Source organism: Monodon monoceros, unplaced genomic scaffold, assembly GCF_005190385.1.
Source record: "Monodon monoceros isolate NGI ecotype Baffin Bay Population unplaced genomic scaffold, NGI_Narwhal_1 Super_Scaffold_13, whole genome shotgun sequence".
NCBI lineage: Eukaryota > Metazoa > Chordata > Mammalia > Artiodactyla > Monodontidae > Monodon > Monodon monoceros.
Genome location: NW_021703769.1, coordinates 57,364,658 through 57,386,701, shown reverse-complemented (window position 1 = coordinate 57,386,701; position 22,044 = coordinate 57,364,658). Strand labels below are relative to the sequence as shown.

The 22,044-nt window shown below is 48.0% G+C and overlaps 1 protein-coding gene across 7 annotated transcripts in view; it reads right to left on the bottom strand.

Annotated features, from left to right (window-relative positions):
- CLEC16A (C-type lectin domain containing 16A) overlaps positions 1 to 20,425 on the bottom strand; it is a 210,929-nt gene extending 190,504 nt beyond the window's left edge. For 4 of the 7 annotated variants that reach the window (XR_003792983.1, XM_029219255.1, XM_029219256.1 and 1 more), the window contains exons 1-3: positions 20,117 to 20,327; positions 7,913 to 8,041; positions 3,425 to 3,558 (exon numbers count right to left, since the gene is read on the bottom strand). Coding sequence is in view for 6 of the 7 variants with exons in the window: in XM_029219255.1 (XP_029075088.1) it covers positions 3,425 to 3,558; positions 7,913 to 8,041; positions 20,117 to 20,196 (343 nt within the window). In the remaining variant the exon portion in view is untranslated. Of the gene's footprint in view, positions 1 to 3,424; positions 3,559 to 7,912; positions 8,042 to 20,116 lie in introns of all 7 variants that reach the window. The other 3 variants (XM_029219260.1, XM_029219257.1, XM_029219258.1) reach the window with 3 other exon arrangements.
- Positions 20,426 to 22,044: the final 1,619 nt, after the last annotated feature.

The window sequence follows — 22,044 nt, the reverse complement described above, 5'->3', positions numbered from 1 at the left end:
ACTATATTTAATATCTTGTAAAAAAAAATGAAGTTACATATATCACAAATCTAAGTGTGTAGCTTGATATATGTGAAAATGTACATATATATGAATCTTAAGTACTCGTACCTGTGTGTGTGTGTGTATATATACATATATATATGTATATACACACACACGCACACATCTCACAAACCTTAGGTGTCCAGCTTGATGAATTTTTGCAAATAAATACACCACCCAGATCAGGCAGTGCATTTCCAGCTCCCCGAAAGGTCCCTCACATCCCTGCCCCGTCAATACTCTCTTCCCAAAGCCAGCCCCTAGCCTAACTTCCAGCACCACAGACTCGCTTTGCCTGATCTTGAACTTCATATACATAGACTCATACAGGAAGCTCCCTCTGGTGTCTGGCCTCTTTCACTAATCACCACATCTCAGTTATCCATGTTGCTGCATGTGTGCTAGCAGTGCATTCCTTTTTCTTCCTTCCTGCTATATAGTATCCTGTTCCTTGAACAGTCCACAATCTACCCACCCAGAATCCACACCTGTAACAACCAGCCAGGTGATGCTGATGCCTCGAGCACTTCTTTTCATGCTGTCTTGCCAGCTGTGGTTGGCTGGGGATGAATGGGCTTGCCGGAGAAGGAATGTTAGCCCCACTGTGACTGGTTAGTGGCTGCCGGGCCACCAGGGGCACAGACGCCTATGCTGGCAGCTTGAGATGTGCAACCTCGGGCTTCTCGGCTGCAGTCTTGAAGTGGAAGAGCCACACGCTCCCATCCTTCCCCAGCAGGGACTTTTCCAGGGCCTCCACGACATGACTGTGGTTGGTGAGGCCACCACGGGGGTGGCAGAGGTGCCTCTATTAATCGACTGGGATTTTTCTACTACCCCCTTACTGTGTGGCCAGCTTTCTGTGGTCTCTTTTTATAATAAACCCAGGAGTCTATAAGTAATCTCAGGCTCTCAGGCCTTCTGTCACTTAGGTCCCCAAACCCAACAGGCACCAGGTGCACTCGTTAAATGACTGCTTGTAATAATGAAAATCCGGAAACCACCTAAACGCCCATGGTCACGTTAAATAAGTTATGGCCCAGCAAGACGCAGCTCTTAAACCAAACAAGGTAGGGATGCATGAACGGACAATATGAAAAATCTAAGATACGCTAGTAAGTTGGGAAAAATAAAACAAACAGCAAAATCGTATGTGTCCACTGAACTTTTAGGGTGAGAGTCTATAGAACTTTTGCTTTCTACAGTTTTTTAATGTTTGATTTTTGTTGTTGTTGTTTTATAATGAGGACATTTTCTCTCTATAATTAGAAAATAAAAAAAAAAAGCAAAACTCACCCATCCTTCTCACCCCCATACATCCAAGTTCTGTAAACTGTGAGCAATTTCTGCTGCTTTGGCAGGCCTTACGAAAGCACTCTGATGGACTCCCCTGTATGGCCAGCAGCATCTGCCTGGGTTTTCTTATAGCACAGCACCCTCTTTAGTCCTAGTACAAGGAAGGCCACACGATCCAGAAAGCCCAGAATTTTCAACCCCCTCTTCAATCCAGTAGCCCTGGGGTTAGCTGGGTTATGAGAAAACAGTCATTTGGGGGAATGCTGGATTTCATGATAAAACCAACTCTAAGTGGACACCTCCACCTGCCAGACCCGATCCTACACTCTGCACGCCCACTGTCACACTCAATCCTCAAACCACTCTAATCACCAGGTACTAGCATTATCTCTCCTTCACAGATGCAGAAACTGCAGCTTGGAGAGTTCACTCCCCAGAATACACCTGGGGTGTCTGCGGCAGAACCAGGGCTCAGAACTGCTTGGGTCTGAGTCCATGGCCCGTACCAGCGAGCTGGGTCTTCCCCTCTCGGAGTTTTCAGAAACCACACGCAATTGATATCCAGGGTAACAAAAGCTGTTGGGAAACCACTCAGGGAGAGTGAGTCAACTCACATTTGGCAACTCACAGACATGGGGAAGCGCGTAAGGAGAGTCTCCTGGGACAGCAGCACCATCTAGTGGCTGCTTCCTGGGACAGCAGTACCATCTAGTGGCCATCAGTCTGCAGCTCTTTCCTATCCCTCCCTCCTCCCTCCTCCCTCCTCAGGAGGAATGCCACCATCTCTACCTCTCTCCACCCATCAGAAACTTTTTAAAACCTGTCTTGGGGACCTAGGGCCTGCCTGTGGCATAGACATTCCATCACTTGTCTTCTCTTCCCTGCTTCCTGCAGGCAGGGCCTGGGGCTTGGTGCAGTCATCTTGGAAAATAAAGCTCGTGATCAAGCCCGGATGATTAGGAGGTAAACCAGGGTTTCTAACCCTCGGCACTGTTGACATTTTGGGCTAACTAATCCTTTATTGTTGGGGGCTGTCCTGTGTGTTGTAGGATGTTTAACAGCATCCCTGGTCTCTACCCACTAGATGCCAGTAGCACCCGCCCCCCAGGAATGTCTCCAGACACTGACAAATGTCCACTGGGAGCACAGTCACCCCCAGCTGAGGACCACTGAGCTAGTTCACCTGGGCTGAAACCCATTCTCAATTCCTGCCTTGCTAGAGCTGTCACCTGGGGCCAGTGACTCAAACTCTCTAGGTGTTAAATGAGGGCACTGACAGCACCTGCCTCGCAGGTTGGTTGTTTCAGACAGGATCGAGGGCCGGGAAGAGGCTCTGAGTCACACCCTTGTCAGTCGGGCAGTGGGACTGAAGCAGGCAGGTCAGGGGCCAAAGCCACACCCTTGCATGCTCCTTGGCCACGTTCTCCCTCACCTTGCTGCTTCCAATGCTTATTCTGTTGGCTGATTATTCAGCAACCGAAACTCTTTAATAACAGGTTATAAAGAAGAAATGCAAACACCCCCAGAACCAGTCAGCAGAGGGGAGCCCTCTCTTAGCTCTTCACAGCACCCTACCATGCAGGGGGGGAAAAATGGCATTAGGGAGTGAACTCTGTGCCCCCAAAATTCATATGCTGAAACCCTAACCCTCACGGTGACTGTATTTGGAGATGCAGCCTTTCAGGAGGTAATTAAGGTTAAATGAGGTCATAGGGTGGGGCCCTGATCCGAGAAGACTGGTGTCCTTCTAAGAAAAGGAAGAGACACCAGAACTCTTCCTCTCTCTATGTGCACAGAGGAAAGAACACATGAGGACACAAAGAGAATGTGGCCATTTGCAAACCAGGAAGAGAGGCCTCACCAGAAACCCTGATGGCACCATGATCTTGGACTTCCAGCCTACAGAACTATGAGAAAATAAGTTTCTGTCGTCTAAGCTGCCCAGCCTGGGTATTTTGCTATGGCAGCCCAAGCACACCAAGACACACAGTAAGCACAGACATTCAAACAGCAACATGAACGCCACGGCAAACGACACACAGCTGACACTCAGAGGTGCAGAGGCAAGTGTCAGGACTGTCCTTACAAAGTGAGGTCTCGTGACTGATATTCTCGAAGAGGATGTTCAAGGTCTGCAGCAGCTGAACGCACACGTAGCGGCCTGACTTCTGCCGCAGGATGTTCAAGAAGAAGACGAACATGTTCTTCTCCAGGAAGAAGCTGGGGAGAGAATGGGAAGGTGTCAGTGGTCTGCTTCTACACGTGGAAATGCATGTCATCCTCTGGTTGCACGCCCAGCACACGTGTGTGCACCCCAACAAAGGCATCTGCAGAGCAGCCAGATCACACCACCCGTGTGGCCTCGGCTTCTGCGATACCCAGCTCCCACGATGCTGTCCTCCATCAAGAAGAACGTGACCTTTCAGACTCTCTTCCCGGAACGTGAGAACAGTGCTGATTCTGGGAAGCAGTGATTTCTGACAGAGTGGGAAAGATCTTTCCCGGCTAAATGATTACACAGTGACCTACCTACACTTATAAACCCAACAAGCAGCATTTTCCATCCAATATTTTATAAGCTCAGTTTTCCTCACTAAGCCTCCTTCCTTTGCTTTCATAGCTTTGAATGCTCACCAACAACCTGGGAACCAGAGTAATTCCCTACAAAGGGGTAAGATCATGCTGAATATTAAGAGTTTGGGTTTCTCAATTAACAAGTTTGTCGTTTCCACATCGAGGGTATGAGAACTGGAAGGAAAGAGAAGGTGCTCACAGTGGTCATGGGACCGGACCCCAGCTGGTCCCCAAGTCTGCTTTGCCTTTCTTGTCCTGGACGGGACATTTGTCTACATGCAGCCTGGGGGCACTGACTTTGGGAGGCACACATTGGCTCTTTTAGTCTTGAAATGCAGACCCCCTAATGCCTGTCTTTAAAGGAAGAAAATGACGTTTCTAGTTTGGTGTTCTCTGTATTCACGCTAAGACCAGATAATCTCTCATCTGGGATACTCAGAACAATTCCCGGCAGTCCCGTGGGTCTGTTGGTTGACTCAGTGTTGGGTGTCCCTCTTCCCTCTGCTGTCAAGTGGCAGGAACATGGGCCTGGCACTTGCTCAGTGCTGCAGATCTTCTGTTTGAATCCATGAAAGGGTAAATGAATAAATAAATATGACCTTAAAGAGACCTCTAAATTATTTTCCAACTCTGATTCTGGGAGCCCGTGTGCCTACAAATGCCATCCATGTTGATCCCCAGAATATTTCATTCATTGGACCTATCGTGTCTTCCTTTGCGGCGGGTTGTACAAAGCACTGACTCCCAAGTATCACCCAACAAGCTCACTGCAGCCCAAGACCGACTTGGGAACTTGTTAAAATGCTTGTACCTACATCTTGCCCAGGGGTAGATTCCGTAGGTCTAGTGTGAAATCCAGGAGCCTGGATTTTTAAAACTCCCTAGGGTAGTAAGGGGCTCCTTGGAAAAGTGGCTAATTCTAGGGCTGGGGCAGATAAAATGCAAGATGAGCCTGGAGCACCTCAGAGTACCAGAAAGTAAGGAAGTGCTCCAAAAACCGGAAGGATGGGGCTGAGGCAAAGGGACACAGGAAGCAGCCTGAAAGAGCTCCTAGTGCCTGAAGCTGGAACAATGCCAGCAAAAAAATAAATAATGTAGTATTGGATTATAATCCAGAGGATAAAATAAATATCCATGAGTCCATATTGATATACATGTGCCTTGCAGATACTGTGTTTTTTTTACAAATTGAAGGTTTGTGGTGACCTTGTGTTGAGCAAGTCTATTGGCGCCATTTTCCCAACAGCATTATTTTTTAACTGAGGTACGTACATTGTTTCTCAGACACAATGCTATTGGACACTTAACAGACTACAGTACAGTGTAAACGTAACTTTTATATACAGTGGGACACCAAAAAATTCGTGTAACTCGCTTGACTGCAATATTCGCCTGATGGCGGTGGCCTGGAACCAAACCTGCAAGATCTTCAAGGGAGGCATATAAATAAATGATTGAATAGATAAATAAATGAGGAGAAGAGACAAATCTTCCACGAAGAAGAATTTCAAACAGTGTATGTAGATACTCCCCCCTTTAAGAAGGTGGAGCTTAATTCCCACGCCCCCAAGGTCCAGGTGGGCTGAACTTAGCAACTCACTTTCGGAGACTACTGTAGGGGAGGGGGAAAGAGTAACTTTAAAGTAAAAAAGCCTGGCAGCCACCACCTGAGCCAAGTGATCAGGTTAACCTCTCCAGGAATCACGTGGATATCAGGAACGGTGACATTCTGGGATGGGAAGGACACTTCCCCTCTGTGACACTCTTCCCCAAAATTCCCAGGCTAATTGGGAGAGAAACCCAAATTGGGGGACGTTCTACAGGACAGCTGGTCAGTACTTCTCAAAACTATCAAGGTCATAAAAAACAAGAGAAGACTAAAAAACTGTCACAGAACACAGGACACTGGGGAGACGCGACAACTAAAATGACTGTGGGTGCCTGGATTGGGATCCTGGAGCAGAAAGAGGATGTTAATGGAAAAACTGGTAAATTCCAAATCAAGTCTGGAGTTGACGTAATGGTGATGTTTTAAGAAATGCACTCTAGTCATATAAGATATTAACAGGGAAACGGCATGAGGGGTAAATGGGAACTTTCTGTACAATCTAAATCTAAAATTATCCCCAAACTTAAAAATGGATTAAAAACAAGCTCTCTTGGGGCCTCTGTGGGGCAGTGATTTAAGAATAACTGGGCCTCTAAGAGCTCGGTAGTTTTTCTAAGACGACGGATGGACTCGGCCATTCTAGTAAAGGTGACGTGGTTTCTAATCTTTAACCCAAGGGTCTTTCTCATTTCCATAAACAGATACCAAGCAACCAACAAATAGTAAATTCCCCATGAATCCTGAAAGGCAACTAGTCCCGTTTATGAGCAACACCTATTTATTACTCATGTTTTCCCTTGGGGAACTCAGCCAGTGTCACAGGTCTGCATTTTAAACAATTTACATTTTCCGCAAGTAGCTCCATATTAGCTAACCTCACTGACGAAAATATAGAGCTATCCAGAAAATCAAAATATCTAATAAGAAGCCAGGTTGGAAATGGAACACCTGTATTTGTTTTAAATGTGTGTTTTGTTTTGTTTTGTTTTTTGCGGTACGCGGGCCTCTCACTGTTGTGGCCTCTCCCGGTGCGGAGCACAGGCTCCGGATGCGCAGGCTCAGCGGCCATGGCTCACGGGCCCAGCCGCTCCGCGGCATGTGGGATCTTCCCAGACCGGGGCACGAACCCACGTCCCCTGCATCGGCAGGCGGACTCTCAACCACTGCGCCACCAGGGAAGCCCTAAATGTGTTTTTTAAGTGGCCTCAACACTTATAATTGAGATTATTTTATATAAAAATAAAATCTGTGTTTGGTGGTTGTCATAACCCTAATCCTTCTGCACTCAGATGCTGGGACAGGTCTGTTGAGGAAGGTAGTTCATGGGTTACGGTCTTTGCTTTTTAACTGTCCAATAGGGATACCCTTTTTTTTTTTTTATAAATTTATTTAGTTATTTATATTTTATTTTTGGCTGCACTGGGTCTTCATTGCGGCGCGCTGGCCTTCTCTAGTTGCGGCAAGCGGGGGCTACTCTTCGTTGTGGTGCATGGGCTCTAGGCACATGGGCTTCAGTAGTTGTGGCATGCAGGCTCAGGAGTTGTGGCGCACGGGCTTAGTTGCTCCGTGGCATGTGGTATCTTCCCGGACCAGGGCTCAAACCTGTGTCCCCTGCATTGGCAGGCGATTCTTAACCACTGTGCCACCAGGGAAGTCCCAATAGGGACACCTTTTAAAATGATCATTTGCTAACATTTCTTGAGTGCCTAACTCTGTAACAGGCACTGGGCAGGGAACTTGCTCTCTCTCACTTAAAGATGAGCAAACTGAGGCGGGCCTGAGACTCTTCACCTAGGAAGTATGAGAGTGAGGAGAAATCCGTCCATGGGCTCTAGGTGTGAGCCGTTTGACCTTGAGCATAAAAAGGGGTGGGGATGAGGATAAGGATGGGCATGGGGATGAAGATGGGGAAGGGGATGGGGATGGGGATGGTCCTCTACCCTCGGGTAGTTGGGAGACTTAGAAGGATTATCTCATCAAGAGCTCAGCACTGTGGCCACCCATCAGTAAACACAATCAATGTTAGCCCTTAGTGTCTCCACCTGGGGAAGGGTCTTTTCAGTTCACTTAGAATCTAACTACTCAAGACATTTTCTCCTTCCTTTGGGGGAGATAATCAGACATTACTTGGAAAATTATCCATGATATTTTCAAATTTTTCTAGGGACACTGTTTTCCATAACTTTCCCATTTTCAGCAGGCATTTTTACAGTGTTTCAAGGACATTTTAGAGAGACAGAGAGAGAGACAGAGAGGGAGAGAGACAGATATCTGTGCAGGACCAAACTGGCATCAAATCCTGACATCATCAGGAATGACTCATGGTACACATTTAGAAAATTATTCAAAGGAAGAAGAAGAATCAGAAAACAAAAAACCAGAAACCCTTACTCAAATACAGAGCTGTCATTCTGATCCCCCCAGATCAGAATCTCGGTGATGGATCGGATGGTCTCCACCAGCAGGTTCCTGTTCTGTTCTGTGACGGTGGTGTTTTTGGTCAAAACGTGGTACAGATATCTGAGAGAAAGGAAAAGAAAAGAGAACTAAAGGTTACCAGTTGAAATGTAAGCCAAGCTCAGTGACCATTAGCAACATTTTAGGGACAATTTGGCTGTGCTTTTTACAGACACAGTTGTTAGCACAATTCCCATTTAGAGGAGACATAACTCACCACCTGAGAAAAATGGCAGACAATGCTTCGAAGTGTTCAATAACCAGGGACACACCAACCCAAACTGAGGCAAGACTGTCAAGCTTTTGAAGACAACCATCCTCAAACTCCAGTGTGTGCAAGAGAATGACCTGGAGAGCTGGACAAAGAGGGGCCACTGAGCCCACCGGAGACTCAGGTTTAGCGGCAGTGAGGGAAGACCAGGCATCGGCCTTTTTCACTCTCCTGGGTGATTCTGATGCTGGCGGAGCAAGTGGAGACACACGGCTCAGTGCCAAAAGCCTAAGACCCGCTGCCTGGCTGATGCAGAGATCAGACGTGGAGTCACACAGCAGGGAGGGTGGTCCCAGAGCCAGTGGCTGGGGCACAAATCAGGTGCCATCATGATCACCCTTGGAATGCCCTTAATCCCCCATGAAGCACAGAACTGATGGCTCAGATGAAGCAGGTGGCTTGCAGTTCAAGGGCACAGCTCTTATTTGCTGTGTACAGAGTAACGTGAAGTGGGTTTGAGAGGCGATGACCATGTATTCAATACTTCACCCACCTGAATGTGCAGGGACAGGCGGGCCCGGCCTAGTCCTGAAGGCCCTCTGCCGCTGGTGAGGGCAAAAGCCAAAGAATCGCAGAGGCCACTCCTGAGCAGTGTGGGGACTAGCAGCCTGGCCGATGCCCTGGGAGCGCCACCTGGCACGGTTTTAAGAGTGTCTCCAGGGCCGGCAGACTGAGGCAACTTCAGCTGTCACGGCTTGGGAAGGAAAAGGGGGCAGCAAGAGGGAGTGACTCAGGAGTATTCACTTCCCGACTTCTTTTCTGGCCACCTTCAGTTTGGGGGTGGGGGACTGGCGAGAGAAAGGCAGGGAAAGGCTAGATAGGTCATACCATTGAAGATCTCTAAAAATGGGTAGGATGTAAAGAGGTAGAATCTTGCAAATGGAACCACAGGGGCCATCTGCTGCTTTAGGGGGTTTTAGTTATTAGTGCTTGTGCTGTTTGTCTAAAGACATACTATAATCATTTTTTTAATCATTTAGTTAATCTAATTAATTAAAACTACATGCAACTTTTAACATGCAGTAACTGGCATAGCTCTCCCAAAACAGAACTCTCCAGCACCTGTGCCCAAATCCACCGGCAGGGCCGTGTGTGTGGGGGTGAGGCCAGTGGTCCCCTGTGATTAGGTGACTCCACAGCACTGACCCACCCTGGGATGAATGCAGGGGACCCACTTAGGAATCTACGTCTCCATCTTGCCTCGAGTGCCTCTTCCTCAAAAGGCTCAAAGAGCAGAGTGTTTCAGATTGCGGCTCACAGGCCCCCTACATCAGAACCACCTGCTTAAGTTGCACATTCTGGCTTCCGACCCCGGACTCCCAGAATCTGAGCCCTGGGTGCAGGGCCCCAAATCTGCATTTTGAAGGAGCTCCCACTCTTGTTTCAGAGCCACGGCATCACTCACGTCATGGCCGTCAGTGACACTGCCCATGTAGTGAACAGTACGCCCCCCACCTGCTGTGACAGGCGTTGTTGGCAACATGGGGAGAGGCGGATTCTCCCCTCTCTGGTGTTTCCTTCTGCGTAGAGGACAACATGCATTATCACCTCACTATCACACTCCTGGCCCAGGAGGCAGCAGCCTTGGTAAGTGGGTCTGCTCTGAAGACCCCCAATAGGGATAGGAGAGGTTAACATCTTGACGATCAGCCCTGACTTCTATTCACTGTGCTTTCTGCCTGAAACACCCTTGCTGCCCTGACCAACCAGCAAACGCTTACTCACATGTCAAAACCCAGCTCAGGCACCTCTTGGTGAAGCCTTCTCTCTGGCACCTCTGCACCCATACGCATTTGCTGCTGCACAGGCCACCCTGATTGGCAATGATCTGCCTCCTTTACTAGACCTGAGCTCCTCAAGGTCAGGAACATCATATCATTGATCTTGGTGACCTCAAAAGACTCCAGAATGTCTGGAACACAGCAGGTGCTGTGAATGGCGGGAAGGGTAGGGGACCATCTCCATGAATATGAGGTAGACCAGAGCATACAAGACCAAACACAGTCAAGGGGCCAAATGCCAAACACAGCAAGTAGTGGAACAGAGCGGTAGTGAAGAGTTAAAACATTTGGAGTCCAGTAGACAGACCTGGGCTTGATTCCTGGCCCTGTCTCTTCCTATAAGTGGCCTTGGACAAGGCACTTCACCTCTTTGGGCGTCAGCTTCTACAACCAACAAGGCCTCCTTGCTGGACTGTTCCAGAGATTTGATGTGATACCACATAGAAAGAGCTGAGCATGGTGCCTGGCACACAGTAAGCGCTCAACGGATGCAGGGCTAGCTGCTGCTACTATTATTATAAGGTGGTTGTTATGAGGGGGGCTGTTATTAAAATCATTATTACATTATACAAAGAATATTCCAAGAAGGTAGGAAGGAGAGATCAGGCTGGATCCAAACAGTCATGAAAAGAGGACTTCACTGCAGGAGTTATGGGAAGGTCCAGAGAAACCAGAGCAGGAAGTGGAACGTTTGGTATTAGCTGGGTGATGTCAAGCAAGTTACTGAACCTCTGTACCTCAGTTATCTCACCTGTAAAATAGGAGAGGCAATAGCACCTAAATACTTTAGTACCTACCTACCATGGTGTCATTAGGAACAAACAAGTAAAAAGGTAGATAACTAACCTGGCAGTTCCCATGGATGACACAAGTGCCAGCTATTACTGTTATCATTGCCTTCACTAAATAACCCCTCAGAAAAATTCTAGTAACTATGAGGAGGCCCTTACAGACAAACCCAGGGGAAGGGCAGGGTGTTAAGTCTTGAAAAGAAGATTCTAGGCGCTCCCATGTGCGGTGCATGGCCTACATGCCTGGCCCTGTGTGCGGGCCTTCCTGTGACCCTCATACTCGCAGTAACCTGGGGCTGTGCACATCACTAGCACGGCACAGGCCAGGACAGGAACTGAGGGACGCTCGCTCAGCAGCTCATCTGCAGCCAAAGGGCAGAGGCTGGCTCAGAGGGCTCCAGCCAATCCCCCACCTCGGCAGGGCTTGCTGCGCTCTGCCTTTCTCAGTGGCGCCATCTGCTGGCACGTGGTGATGCCGCGCCAGGGTTTCACCGCATGACCACGCATGAAGTTGGGTGTCTTTTCACATGTTCACAGCCATTTAAATATCTACTTTTGTGAGGTGTCTGTGAAAGTTTTTTGCCCATTTTTTCTAGGTAGAGAACCTTTTTCTTATTAATTTGATGGAGTTTATGCATTCTGAATACAAATCCTTTACTGGATATACCTATGGCAAACATTTTTTCTGAATGTGGCTTGCCTTTTCACTCTTTACAGTGGTCTTTCGATGAGCAAAAGTTCCTAATTTTAATGCGGTCCAGTTTATCAATCTTTCCCTTGGACAGTGTTTTTTGTATCAACCTTAAGACATCCTTACCTACCCCAACGTCATGAAGAAATGCTGTTTTCTTCTTTTAAAAAGTTACTATTTTACCTTTCACATTTTGACTTAGAGTACATTTGAAACTCATTTTTGTGTATGGTGTAAGATACTGGCCAAAATTCATTTCTTCCATATGGCTATCTAGTTGATTCAGCATCATCTACTGAAAAGGTCCTCATTTCTCCAAAGCACACCGATGTCACTGTTGCCATTAATCAGGTGACCACGCATGGGACTCTTTCTGGATGCTCTAGTTCCACTGATCTATTTGTTTACCTTTGTGCCAACACCATGCTGTCTGATCACTGTAGCTTTATAATAAATCTTGCAATGTGATCATGTAAGTCTTCCAACTTCTTTCCTTCTGTTTTTCTTTTATTATTATATTGGCTATTCTTGGCCCTTTGAATTTCCATATATATATTTTAAAATCACCTTCTCAATTTCCACAAAAATACCTGCTAAGATTTCCTTTAAGACTGCCCTAAACCTATAGCTAAATACAGAGAGAGCTGACATCTTTTGGAGAGTGTAACATGATGACATTTACATTTCCTTCAAGGTTTGCTGGATAGGGGGCTTGCACATCTTTTGTGAGATTTATTCCTAGGTATTTGATGGGTTTTTTGATGCTGTTGTAAATGGGAGTGTTTTAAAATACTCATTTTCTAAATGATTGTTGTTGGTAGATGGAAACACCCGCTAGATCTCAAGCTCTAAATTCCCACCGCACTGGCTCATCTTTTTGCCCTCACGATGCCCTAGCACACTGTTTTAGGTAATCTTTTTGGAAGAGACCCTCAATATATGTTTGCTTAAATGTAGTGGGGGGAGAAAAGAAAGAAAGCTGAATGGATTAAAGATGAATATTTTAATGCTGCATCTAATTCCAGGACTTTGGAAGATCAAGTAATTCAACTACCTCAGAGATACTAATATAGTTTAATAACTTTCTGGTCTTAAACGTAACACTCATTTTAGAAAGGCTGGAAACCTCAACAACAACAAAAAGAGAAACGGCAATTGTCAATCATGCCACTGCTCAGAGATGACCACTGCTGGAGTTGCAATCTATTTCCTTGGGTCTTTTTCTTTGCTATGGATATTAACATAGTTGAGCTCATGCTGTATGTCCATTACCATGCCCATCTTTCTTCCCACCTCTGGCTAAAATAAAAGCATTTTTGTTATTGGCAACTGTTCTCAAGCATCAGTAGTGACTACGTAGTACACCGCTGAAAGGACAGCACAGCAGCTCCTGGGCATTAGATTCCTAATCGTTCAGATGATCAACAAGCTAACAACAGCCATCTCTATGTGCAAAGCTGTGTTCCCATCTAGATAAGATTCCAAGGACAGTGACAGATTTTTCTCTTACAATGATAGTAACTGCTACAATGATAACATTTTCTCTCAAACGCTATGTGTGTATATTTTTACCGTCATCATCATAAAAACAGTTGCAGCCTCCTGGGCTTCCCTGGTGGTGCAGTGGTTGGGAGCCCGCCTGCCAATGGAGGGGACACGGGTTCAAGCCCTGGTCCGGGAAGATCCTACATGCCGCAGAGCAACTAAGCCTGTGCGCCACAACTACTAAGCCTGCGCTCTAGAGCCTAAAGCAAGCCTACAGCCCATGCTCCACAACAAAGAGAGGTCACTGCAATGAGAAGCCCGCGCACAGTGAAGAGTGGCCCTCGCTTGTTGCAACTAGAGAAAGCCTGCGTGTAGCAATGAAAACCCAGTGCAGCCAAAAATAATTAATTAAAAAAAATAAATAAATATAAAAACAGTTGCAGTCTCCTATTGCCAGGCCCTGTTCTGAATGCTACAGATGTGTTCACTCATTAAACCCTTACAACAATCCTGCAGGGCTGATGATCTGGGGAGCTGAGGCTCTGGGAGGCTAGGACACACCCAGAGTCCCAACACAAGGACAGGGCACCCAGGCAGTGACCCCTTGCTTGTAACCATTATAGTACAGAAGATGCAAACAATGAGTTAAACGCTTTTATTAGCCAAGCATTTCCATGAAGTTATGAATGCCTAGCACACAAGACAACCAAATAAACAAACTGAAAATGCATGACAACACGTATCAGATCTCAAGATAAGTGCTTATCACTGACCCTTATTCCACTTTATTGGAAGAGAGCTGGCATTATCATATCTCCAGAGAAGTTCTGCAGAATGTAGAATCCCAATTTCAGACTCTTGCACATGAGCAAACTTTACTTTGAGAGACAAGCTTAGGAGTTTGAAGTGCCTGGAGACAGAAACACTGCAGCCTGTTACCAACGTGCAACCAATACATTAGAGGCTCATCACCAAGGACCACGGACTGTAAACAAATCCTTCCTCCACACACTCTGCTTTCTCAAGAGACTCACTTATTTCACAAGTTAAACCATTACAGTTAATAATAATTATGTCCACTTCAGAGACAGACATACTAAATTCAAATTCATACAAGTTTTATGACTTGTATCATGTCTCTTAGGATGCTCCCATTGGAAGATACTGAAACATGCGCAAGCTAGAGTGTGAGGAAGGATAGGGCCTAGGGGGACTGGAAATCCATTCCCCCAAAGCACACCTCCCAAATAACAACGTCTGGGGTGAGGGGACACGGAGCCTGTGTCTGTGTGGCCTCCTCAGCACCAGGGAAGACACCTCCCAGGGGGTCCTACTCTGTGTCCTGAAAACCTCCATTTGGTCAGGATCCAGCCCTCTGGCCAGCAGGACAAGGAGAAGCTCCCGGCAGGGTGGAAGCGGACTAGAAGACTAGCAAAAGGTGTTAAAGGCGGTGCTTCTCCTGATGAATCACCCCTGAAAGATGTCAAACTGGGCCAGCGAGTGAGGCCGGGACTGAGATGCTGAGGTGCCGGGGAGCCGGCAATCACAGCGAGATTGCCGTAGCAGGGCTTTCAGCCCTAGAAAAAGTCACAGCTCTGGCACAGGCGCGGTGCCCAAACTGGCAAGAGCAAAGTGCTGTTAGGAAAAGTCAGGCCAGAACTCGCCTCTTTCATTTATCCTATGACGAATTCTTGTTGATCTTTTACTGCGTGCTAGGCCCTGTACTGGCATCTGACAATTTCCACGTGAACAAGCCACCCAGGCCTCTGTCCTCACAAAGCTTACGTTCAAATCTGGGAGAAGGAAACAAACATATATTCAAGTAAGACCACTTCTGATAGCGAAAGGTCATGCCTGAGGAACCCTGGCCAGCTTCCTGGGGATCTAACTCACAGGTGGGATAAAGCTTGAAGAGCCCAGAGCACCCACCAGCTGGTCTAACTCTTTGGCGGTGAGAAGACCTTAGGATAACATGTTGAGTGAGACGGTGGGAGCAAGAGCAGGAGAAGCTGCAGATGACGGTAAAACTTCTTGTTGGCTTAAGTCACCAGGGCAATTTTTATGAAAGAATTGTTTAGGTTTGTTTTGTTTTGTTCTGTTTTTTGTGGCCATGCCACGCAGCTTGTGGAATCTTAGTTCCCGGACCAGAGATTGAACCCAGGCCACCGCAGTGAAAGTGCTGAGTCCTAACCACTGGACTGCCAGGGAATTCCCAAGAATTGGTATTTTAAGGATACAGTTCAGCATCTGGAGACAGCACAGATGCAGACAGGTGGTGTGCAACAGTGAGTGAGAGAAGGACCATCAACGTGAAATGGCACAAGAAACACTCCTGGGTTACTGCAGGCACTACCCTCACGTACTATAAGACAGAAGCAGCCCCTGAGGGGACGCTCCTCCAATCCATTCTCCAAACTTCGGCCAGACCACAGCACACGGCTCCCCACTGTTCTCAGCCTAGTGTCCAAATTCCTCAACAGAATTTACAAGGCCCGGTGGGACCTAGGCTCTGTGACCTCTCCCGCCTCATGGCTCTGCTCTCAGGCCCTACACACCCCCTTGCCCTGTGTCTCTCTCCTGCAGGCTTCTCAAACGCTGTTTCCTCTGCCTGCAGCATCCCCCCTTCCAGCCTGCCCCTACTGCCTGTAACAACCACTCATCCTTTATGTCTCCATGTAAATGGGTGTCTGCCTACCAAGGATGCTCCTGGCTCCCCAGCTGGGGTTAGAGGGTCTTCATCTGTGCTCCCAAGCTTAGATGGGTGGTAACAGTCTGGAGTGCTCTGATGGCCTGGGGGAACTTTAGACTTGACATAATGGATGCCTCGGACTCACTACGAGTGATACGATGAATATGATACTCTAAGAAAATGAATCTGGTGATATTGTACCCCAAGCTCTAAAAATAATCAGTGCTATCTTAGGCAAAAGTTGAATATACCAAGAGTAGGTGAACGTCTGCCTGCTGGGTATACATTCCTCTTCTCCCTAATTTTCCTACGCTGAACCATCCCTTTCTCTCATTCTCTGTCCACTAGCTTGGAAGGAGCTGATGCCACCCTGACTCCAGGGAAGGGCCACTTAGAGTACCCCATGCCCCCCTGTCACAGTGACTAGCTCAGGGGCGGGCATGAGACCCCAGGCTGGTTCAATGGTGCTCATTTCTGGACTTCTGCTGGCAATAGTAAGAAAAGAAGCTCTCTTTTTCCCAGGGGCTGCTAAGCTGATATGATGTAAGCCTGGAGCATGCTGAGAATGACACCGACCCAGAAGAAAGCGGAGACAAGAACTGGAAAGAAGCACATACAGACAGCTTCGTCTGAACACTGAGACTCAGCCATGGCTTAGCTAGGACAGCCTGTTCAGTGGCAAGAGCCAATCAGTTCCATTTGGGGCTTACGGCAATTCCAGCTGGGCTTCTGTCACTTAAAACCAAGAATCTTGACCCATACACAAAGGCGATTAGAATTAAGGCAACAACACAACCCAACACCAAGAAAGTTCTAGCAGTTTGTGGACTCGCAGTCCCTAGTTAAGGGGATGCTTCAGTAGCAATCAGGCAATTCCATCAGTCAAGGTTTCCGCTTGTCAATGTCACAGCCTTGCCACTAGTCTGGGCAATAAACCACCCATGATGTGTAGCAAATGACCTCTTACTATTTCAATCTGCCTCAACTAAATCACTAACTCCATTCAGTAGACAGAGACCACAGTACACAGCTTTCCATTAATTAGCAAAAGTAAAACCCTGTCTTACAGCAAGATTCCTTTACAGTTTGAAAGCCGGGAATGTTATGAATAATGTGGTTCAAAAAGGGTTTCCGGCTGTCCATACTATCTTCTCAGTTGTTCTGTAAATCTCAAACTGTTCTTAACAGTAAAGTCTATTTAGAAAAAAAAAAAAAAGGAAGAGGGTTCTCAGATGCTTTGCGTGCCCCCCTCCCCAAACTGTCAATTCTAAATTCGTTTAAATATCTTAATCTCTCCTCTCTACCCACACTGCCCTAGGTCAGGGCAACAGTGTATTAGGAACTGTCACTTGTCACTGGTAGAGTGACCAATTAGTACTGGCTGCCCAGGACTTTCCCAGTTTTAGCACTGAAAGTCCCACGTCCTGGGAAACCCTTTAGTCCCAGGTGCCCCGCAACGGTTGGTGGCCCTCTGTATCAGAGGAGGCCCAAGCCCTGTTCCACCTCCAGCCTTGTGTCCCATAACCACCAGCCCCACCTTGACACTCCACAGACCTCAGGGCCGTGTCCACACGGTGGCTCCTGCTCATCCTTGACAACTCTGCTCTGGTTGCCTCCCCCAGAGGGCTTCCAAGAAGGGTTCCCACAAAGCCCTGAACCTACGGTGATCCCAGCACTTGTCATACCACAGTCACTGGCTCTATGGCTATCTCCCCCACCAGCCGGCGAGCTCCCTCAGGGAACGGGCTGTTCTGTGCCCAAGCATTGGGGTGGGCACTAGCTGTTTATGGCACTCTTTCCCAAGTTGCTTTGGGATCTTCTAAGCCCCCCTGCAACACACAAATCGCCAGGTTCTTCAGGCTACAGTATGGATTCAGCTGATCCACCAGATCCAGGGCAGGCAGCTCTGGTTTCCAAAAAGCACCCAACAGCCGTGTGACCTAAACAATGAACCTGGGCAGTTCCCAGGATACTTCAAAGGAACCTGAGAACCTTTACCATTCCCTGGCTGGGCAGAGGGCGAAGATGGCCATTGGGCAGTGAGACTCAGCCAAGTTGAAAGTCTTTCCAAACTGACTTTTAGGAAGTTTTACTCAAAAAGACAGTGTAATGAGTGCAAACACTGAAGTCAAATCCTGGCTTTGACACTTTACAGCTGTTGTCACCTTGGGCAAGTGACTGAACCTCTTTGGACCTTAATTTCCAGTCTAAAAAATGGAAACAATAATATTTCTGACAACTCCTAAGACTTATGAGGACTAAAGGAAATAACACACAGGAATTCCTTAACAAGCACCTGGCACCGAAAATACATTCAATAATTACTAAAGTAATTTAAAAGGGTTAGAGTCAGGCAGAGTTAGGTGAGAGCTTGCAGGTACCTGGATGCTGGCAGCAGGCCCAACCTCCTTTAGATATCCCTCCTCCCCTTCTCGGCCTCATCCACCCACTCTATAAATTCCTGAAATCTCTAAGCCTCTCCCTTTCCCGTCCAGCTGCCCTCCCATTTAAGATTCCTGCTTCCCTACACAGCCCCGTGCTTGCCCTAGGCCTCTCTCCTCCCCACGTCCTCTCTCATCACCACTCCCAAAAACCATTCCTTATTACATAATGATCCCTCCTGCCGCCCACTCTTTGAGACCCACAAACATTTATTAAACACCTGCTCCATGCTAGAAAGGACACAGCTGAGAATTACAGCACCCCTACCCCCAGCCAAATGAGAAGCCCCCATCTTCCCTCCCACCAACACTTTCCAGGGGCCCCTGTCTTCCTGCAACTGTTCCCTGCCCGCCCTCTCCATCCTTCTTTCCCGTTAGTAATCCTGAGAGCTCCTTCTGGAAATCAGCCAATTTCTCACCACCAAAGGTTTGCTTACTCCCCCACTCTCTCCCCCCACCCCTCAACACTGTATTTTCTTCCCTGAAGTCATTCCCTCTTCAAGGGTCTCTATTTTCCTTCACCTCCACCCCCCCCCCCCCCCCCCCCAAAATATCCTAGGCTCTGCCTGCATGCTCTGCACCTCTCCCCGATTAATTTTTTTCATTCTTTAAGTATCTATTGAGCTCCTACTGTGTGAGAGGCTCAGAGCTAGATGCTGGGAATACAGCTTTGAGCAAAACAAGCCATCTCTGCCCTCCGGGAAGTACCAGTTTAGTAGCAAACAGAAAAGCAGTAAAAAAACAAAACAAAACAAAACAAAAACCCACACAGGATAATTGCAGACAGTGGAAATTAATCAAATGAATGAAATCTAACAGAAAGGAATTGAGGCAGGGGAGGCACTTTAGGTAGGGTGGTCTGGGAAGGCCTTGCCCAGCTGATAAACACTGTTACCATTATTGGCCACCAACTGTATAACAGACACTGGATCGATCTCTTTCCACGCACAATATTACTGAATCCTTGCACAATGTTCACCATCCCCATTTGCAGACGAGGAATCAGAGGCTCAGAGAGGTGAAACAATTTGTCCAAGGTCACAAAGCCATTAAATGGTGGAATCAGGATTTGAATGCCAGTCTAACTGCAAAGCCACTCTGTGTACTCCTGCTTCCCAGGACCACCTTTGTCACCTGCCTCCCTCGGAGCTCTACTTCTGACGCTTTAGACTCCCCTAAGAAACTACTTTGTTTTTTTGTTTGTTTGTTTGTTTTTTACGGTACACGGGCCTCTCACTGTTGTGGCCTCTCCCGTTGCGGAGCACAGGCTCCGGACGCTCAGGCTCAGCGGCCATGGCTCACGGGCCCAGCCGCTCCGCGGCATGTGGGATCCTCCCGGACCGGGGCACGAACCCGTGTCCCCTGCATCGGCAGGCGGACTCTCAACCACTGCGCCACCAGGGAAGCCCACTAGTTTGTTTTTTAATTATTGTTCTTTATTGAGCACTTGTAGAAGCTTCCAGCTTTACGTACATTCTCTGACCCTACCCTCAAAACAATCGTAGAAAGCAGGTGCTCTCACTATATCCATTTTACAACTGAGGAAACTGAGGCCTAAATTCATCCACTTAAGTTCAAACCCACATCTGTCTGACTCCAGGATCCAGACCTCTGACCCGTAAGCTGTCCAGTCTAAGAAGTACCACCCCGGGGAAGCTTGGTGCCCATCGTCCGGCCCCAGCAAGACCGAAGTCTGCATCCGTAAACCGAAATCTCATCCCCTTACTTTACAGATGGGGATACTGAGACTCTGAGAAGCGGAGCGACTTGCCCAAGGTCACACAGAGAGGAGCTACGGGGTCAGGGTTCGAACTCAGGCGCCCTAAGTCCAGAGCCCTAGCGCTTAACCGCCGCACAGCCTTTCCCGAGCGCCTCTCTCGGCCCTCCGCCTCCGCTCTCACACTTCCCAGCGCCCCCGGCCAGGGGCTATGCGCCTCCATCCCCAAGTCCAGCCCCGCGGCCTCCCCCTTCTGCCCCCAGTACACTCACTTGAGGTGGTCCAAGGAGTGGATATTGCGGGAAGACTTGCCATGGCCCCCGCCCACCCAGCTCCGCGAGCGGCCAAACATGTCGGCGGCCCTAGCCAGTCGCTTGCCTCACGGTCTCATGCCCGAGCGGCCGAGCGGCCGGACGCCCGCGGCGGCGGCACAAGCAGAGGAAGCAGCGGTTGAGGTGCTGGAGCGACTGCCAACCACCTTCCCCCCCGGCCCACAGTCCAGCACTGACATTCAGCCGGAACCGGCCCTTCGACCGCCGCGCTTTACGGCGCCGTCACGAGGAACGCTGGGAAATGCAGTTCGCCCGCGAGGCCCCCGCTGACAAGACTCTCCGAAGGAACTACAAGGCCCGGAGTGCATCACGCAACTTCAGGCCGGCGACCTTGGAAAAGAGGCGGATCGAGAGGAGGACAGTCCGCAGTATCTTAGGGATAGGCGGGAATGGGAAACCTATGGGCGTAGCCCTGAGAAATGAATCCGTGAAGATTGGGGAATAAAAGTTACCACAATATTAACAATTATTACCTTTATGATAAGAATAAGAATAGCTGTTGCTTGGCGTATGCCGCGTGCCACTGCCCTAAGCGCTTTACATATATTGTTATTTAATTCTCACAACATCCCTGTGAGGTGGGTACTGCTATTATCCCCATTTTACCCAGGAGGAAACTGAATTACAGAGGGATTGACTTGCCCAAGGTCATACAGTTAATAAGCGGCAGACCCAAGGTTCAAACCAAGGCACCCTTATTTTTATGCCCCAACAAACGAAACTTCACAAAACCGGTAACGTCCTGGTTTGTCCTCACAGCCTTTTTCTTTTTCTACTTCAATTAAAAAATAAATATTGAAAGGCCTTCAAGCAACAATGTGCCAAAACTGAATGTCCTGTGCTTTCAGAGGATTTCTCTGGTCTTCGCCGAAAATCCATGCCATTTCCAAAACAACCACACTTATAAAAATAAGGAAACACACAGCTTCCTACACCAGCCAAGAAGATGTATCTAAATTTCTCTCCTGGATCGGGAGTGGGAAGCTCCATGGAGGCGATACTGCCCTGTTCACCATTCATTCATCCATTCATTCATTTCTACACCTCACAGTTATCTAAGGTCTACTGTGTCCCATTAACTGTGCCCAGGACAGAATTGGGCTAAGGGTCAATATTCTCCCCAGTGCCTAGCACAAGGTTTGGCATATAATAAATGTTCAACAAATATTGTCAGAGTGAATAAATGAATGAATGAAGATTTGTTTCACCTTCAGCAGTTGGAGGGTTAATGGTTTGCTGTGTAATTCACCTAAAGGGACAAAAGACAGTCATGGAGAAAAAAGGGCAGGTTCTGGCCTCCAAACACACACAGGCCCAGCAGCTTCCAGGGTCCTCCTGTTTCTCTGGGCCTCAGTTTCCTCATCTGCAAAAATGAGTAACATACACTTCCCCATCTGGCTCCAATTAAGCAATGCCTGGAGAGCACCCAGCTCAACGTGGCCTGAGATTTAAAGGTCTGTGGACTCCTTTGGGAGCCACCTTGGGCAAAATCAGTCTCCTGAAGGACGTACAAGGGTTACTGCTGGGGAGGGGAATCAGCGAGCGGAAGAGACTCACTTTTCTGTGTACTTCTTGGTTGTTTGAATGTTTAACCACGTGCACTATTATTGTTTTAAAACGTGTTTTACAAAGTAAAAACAAGAAGCAACCCTAGTGCTGCAGGTCTGACCTGCCGGGAGTTTCTTTACTCAGGTGTCACGGAACCCTATTAGGCAGATTTCCACCTACCAAAATGCCCGGCCCGCCCCGCCCCGCCGAGGGGGCAGACCTTCCAGCAGCCAGAATTTGGAGAGATGAAGGCGGCACTGATTGATCTTCCCCACCGTGGAAAATTGCCACTTTAGGAAAGGCCAAAATTTTCAAGGTAA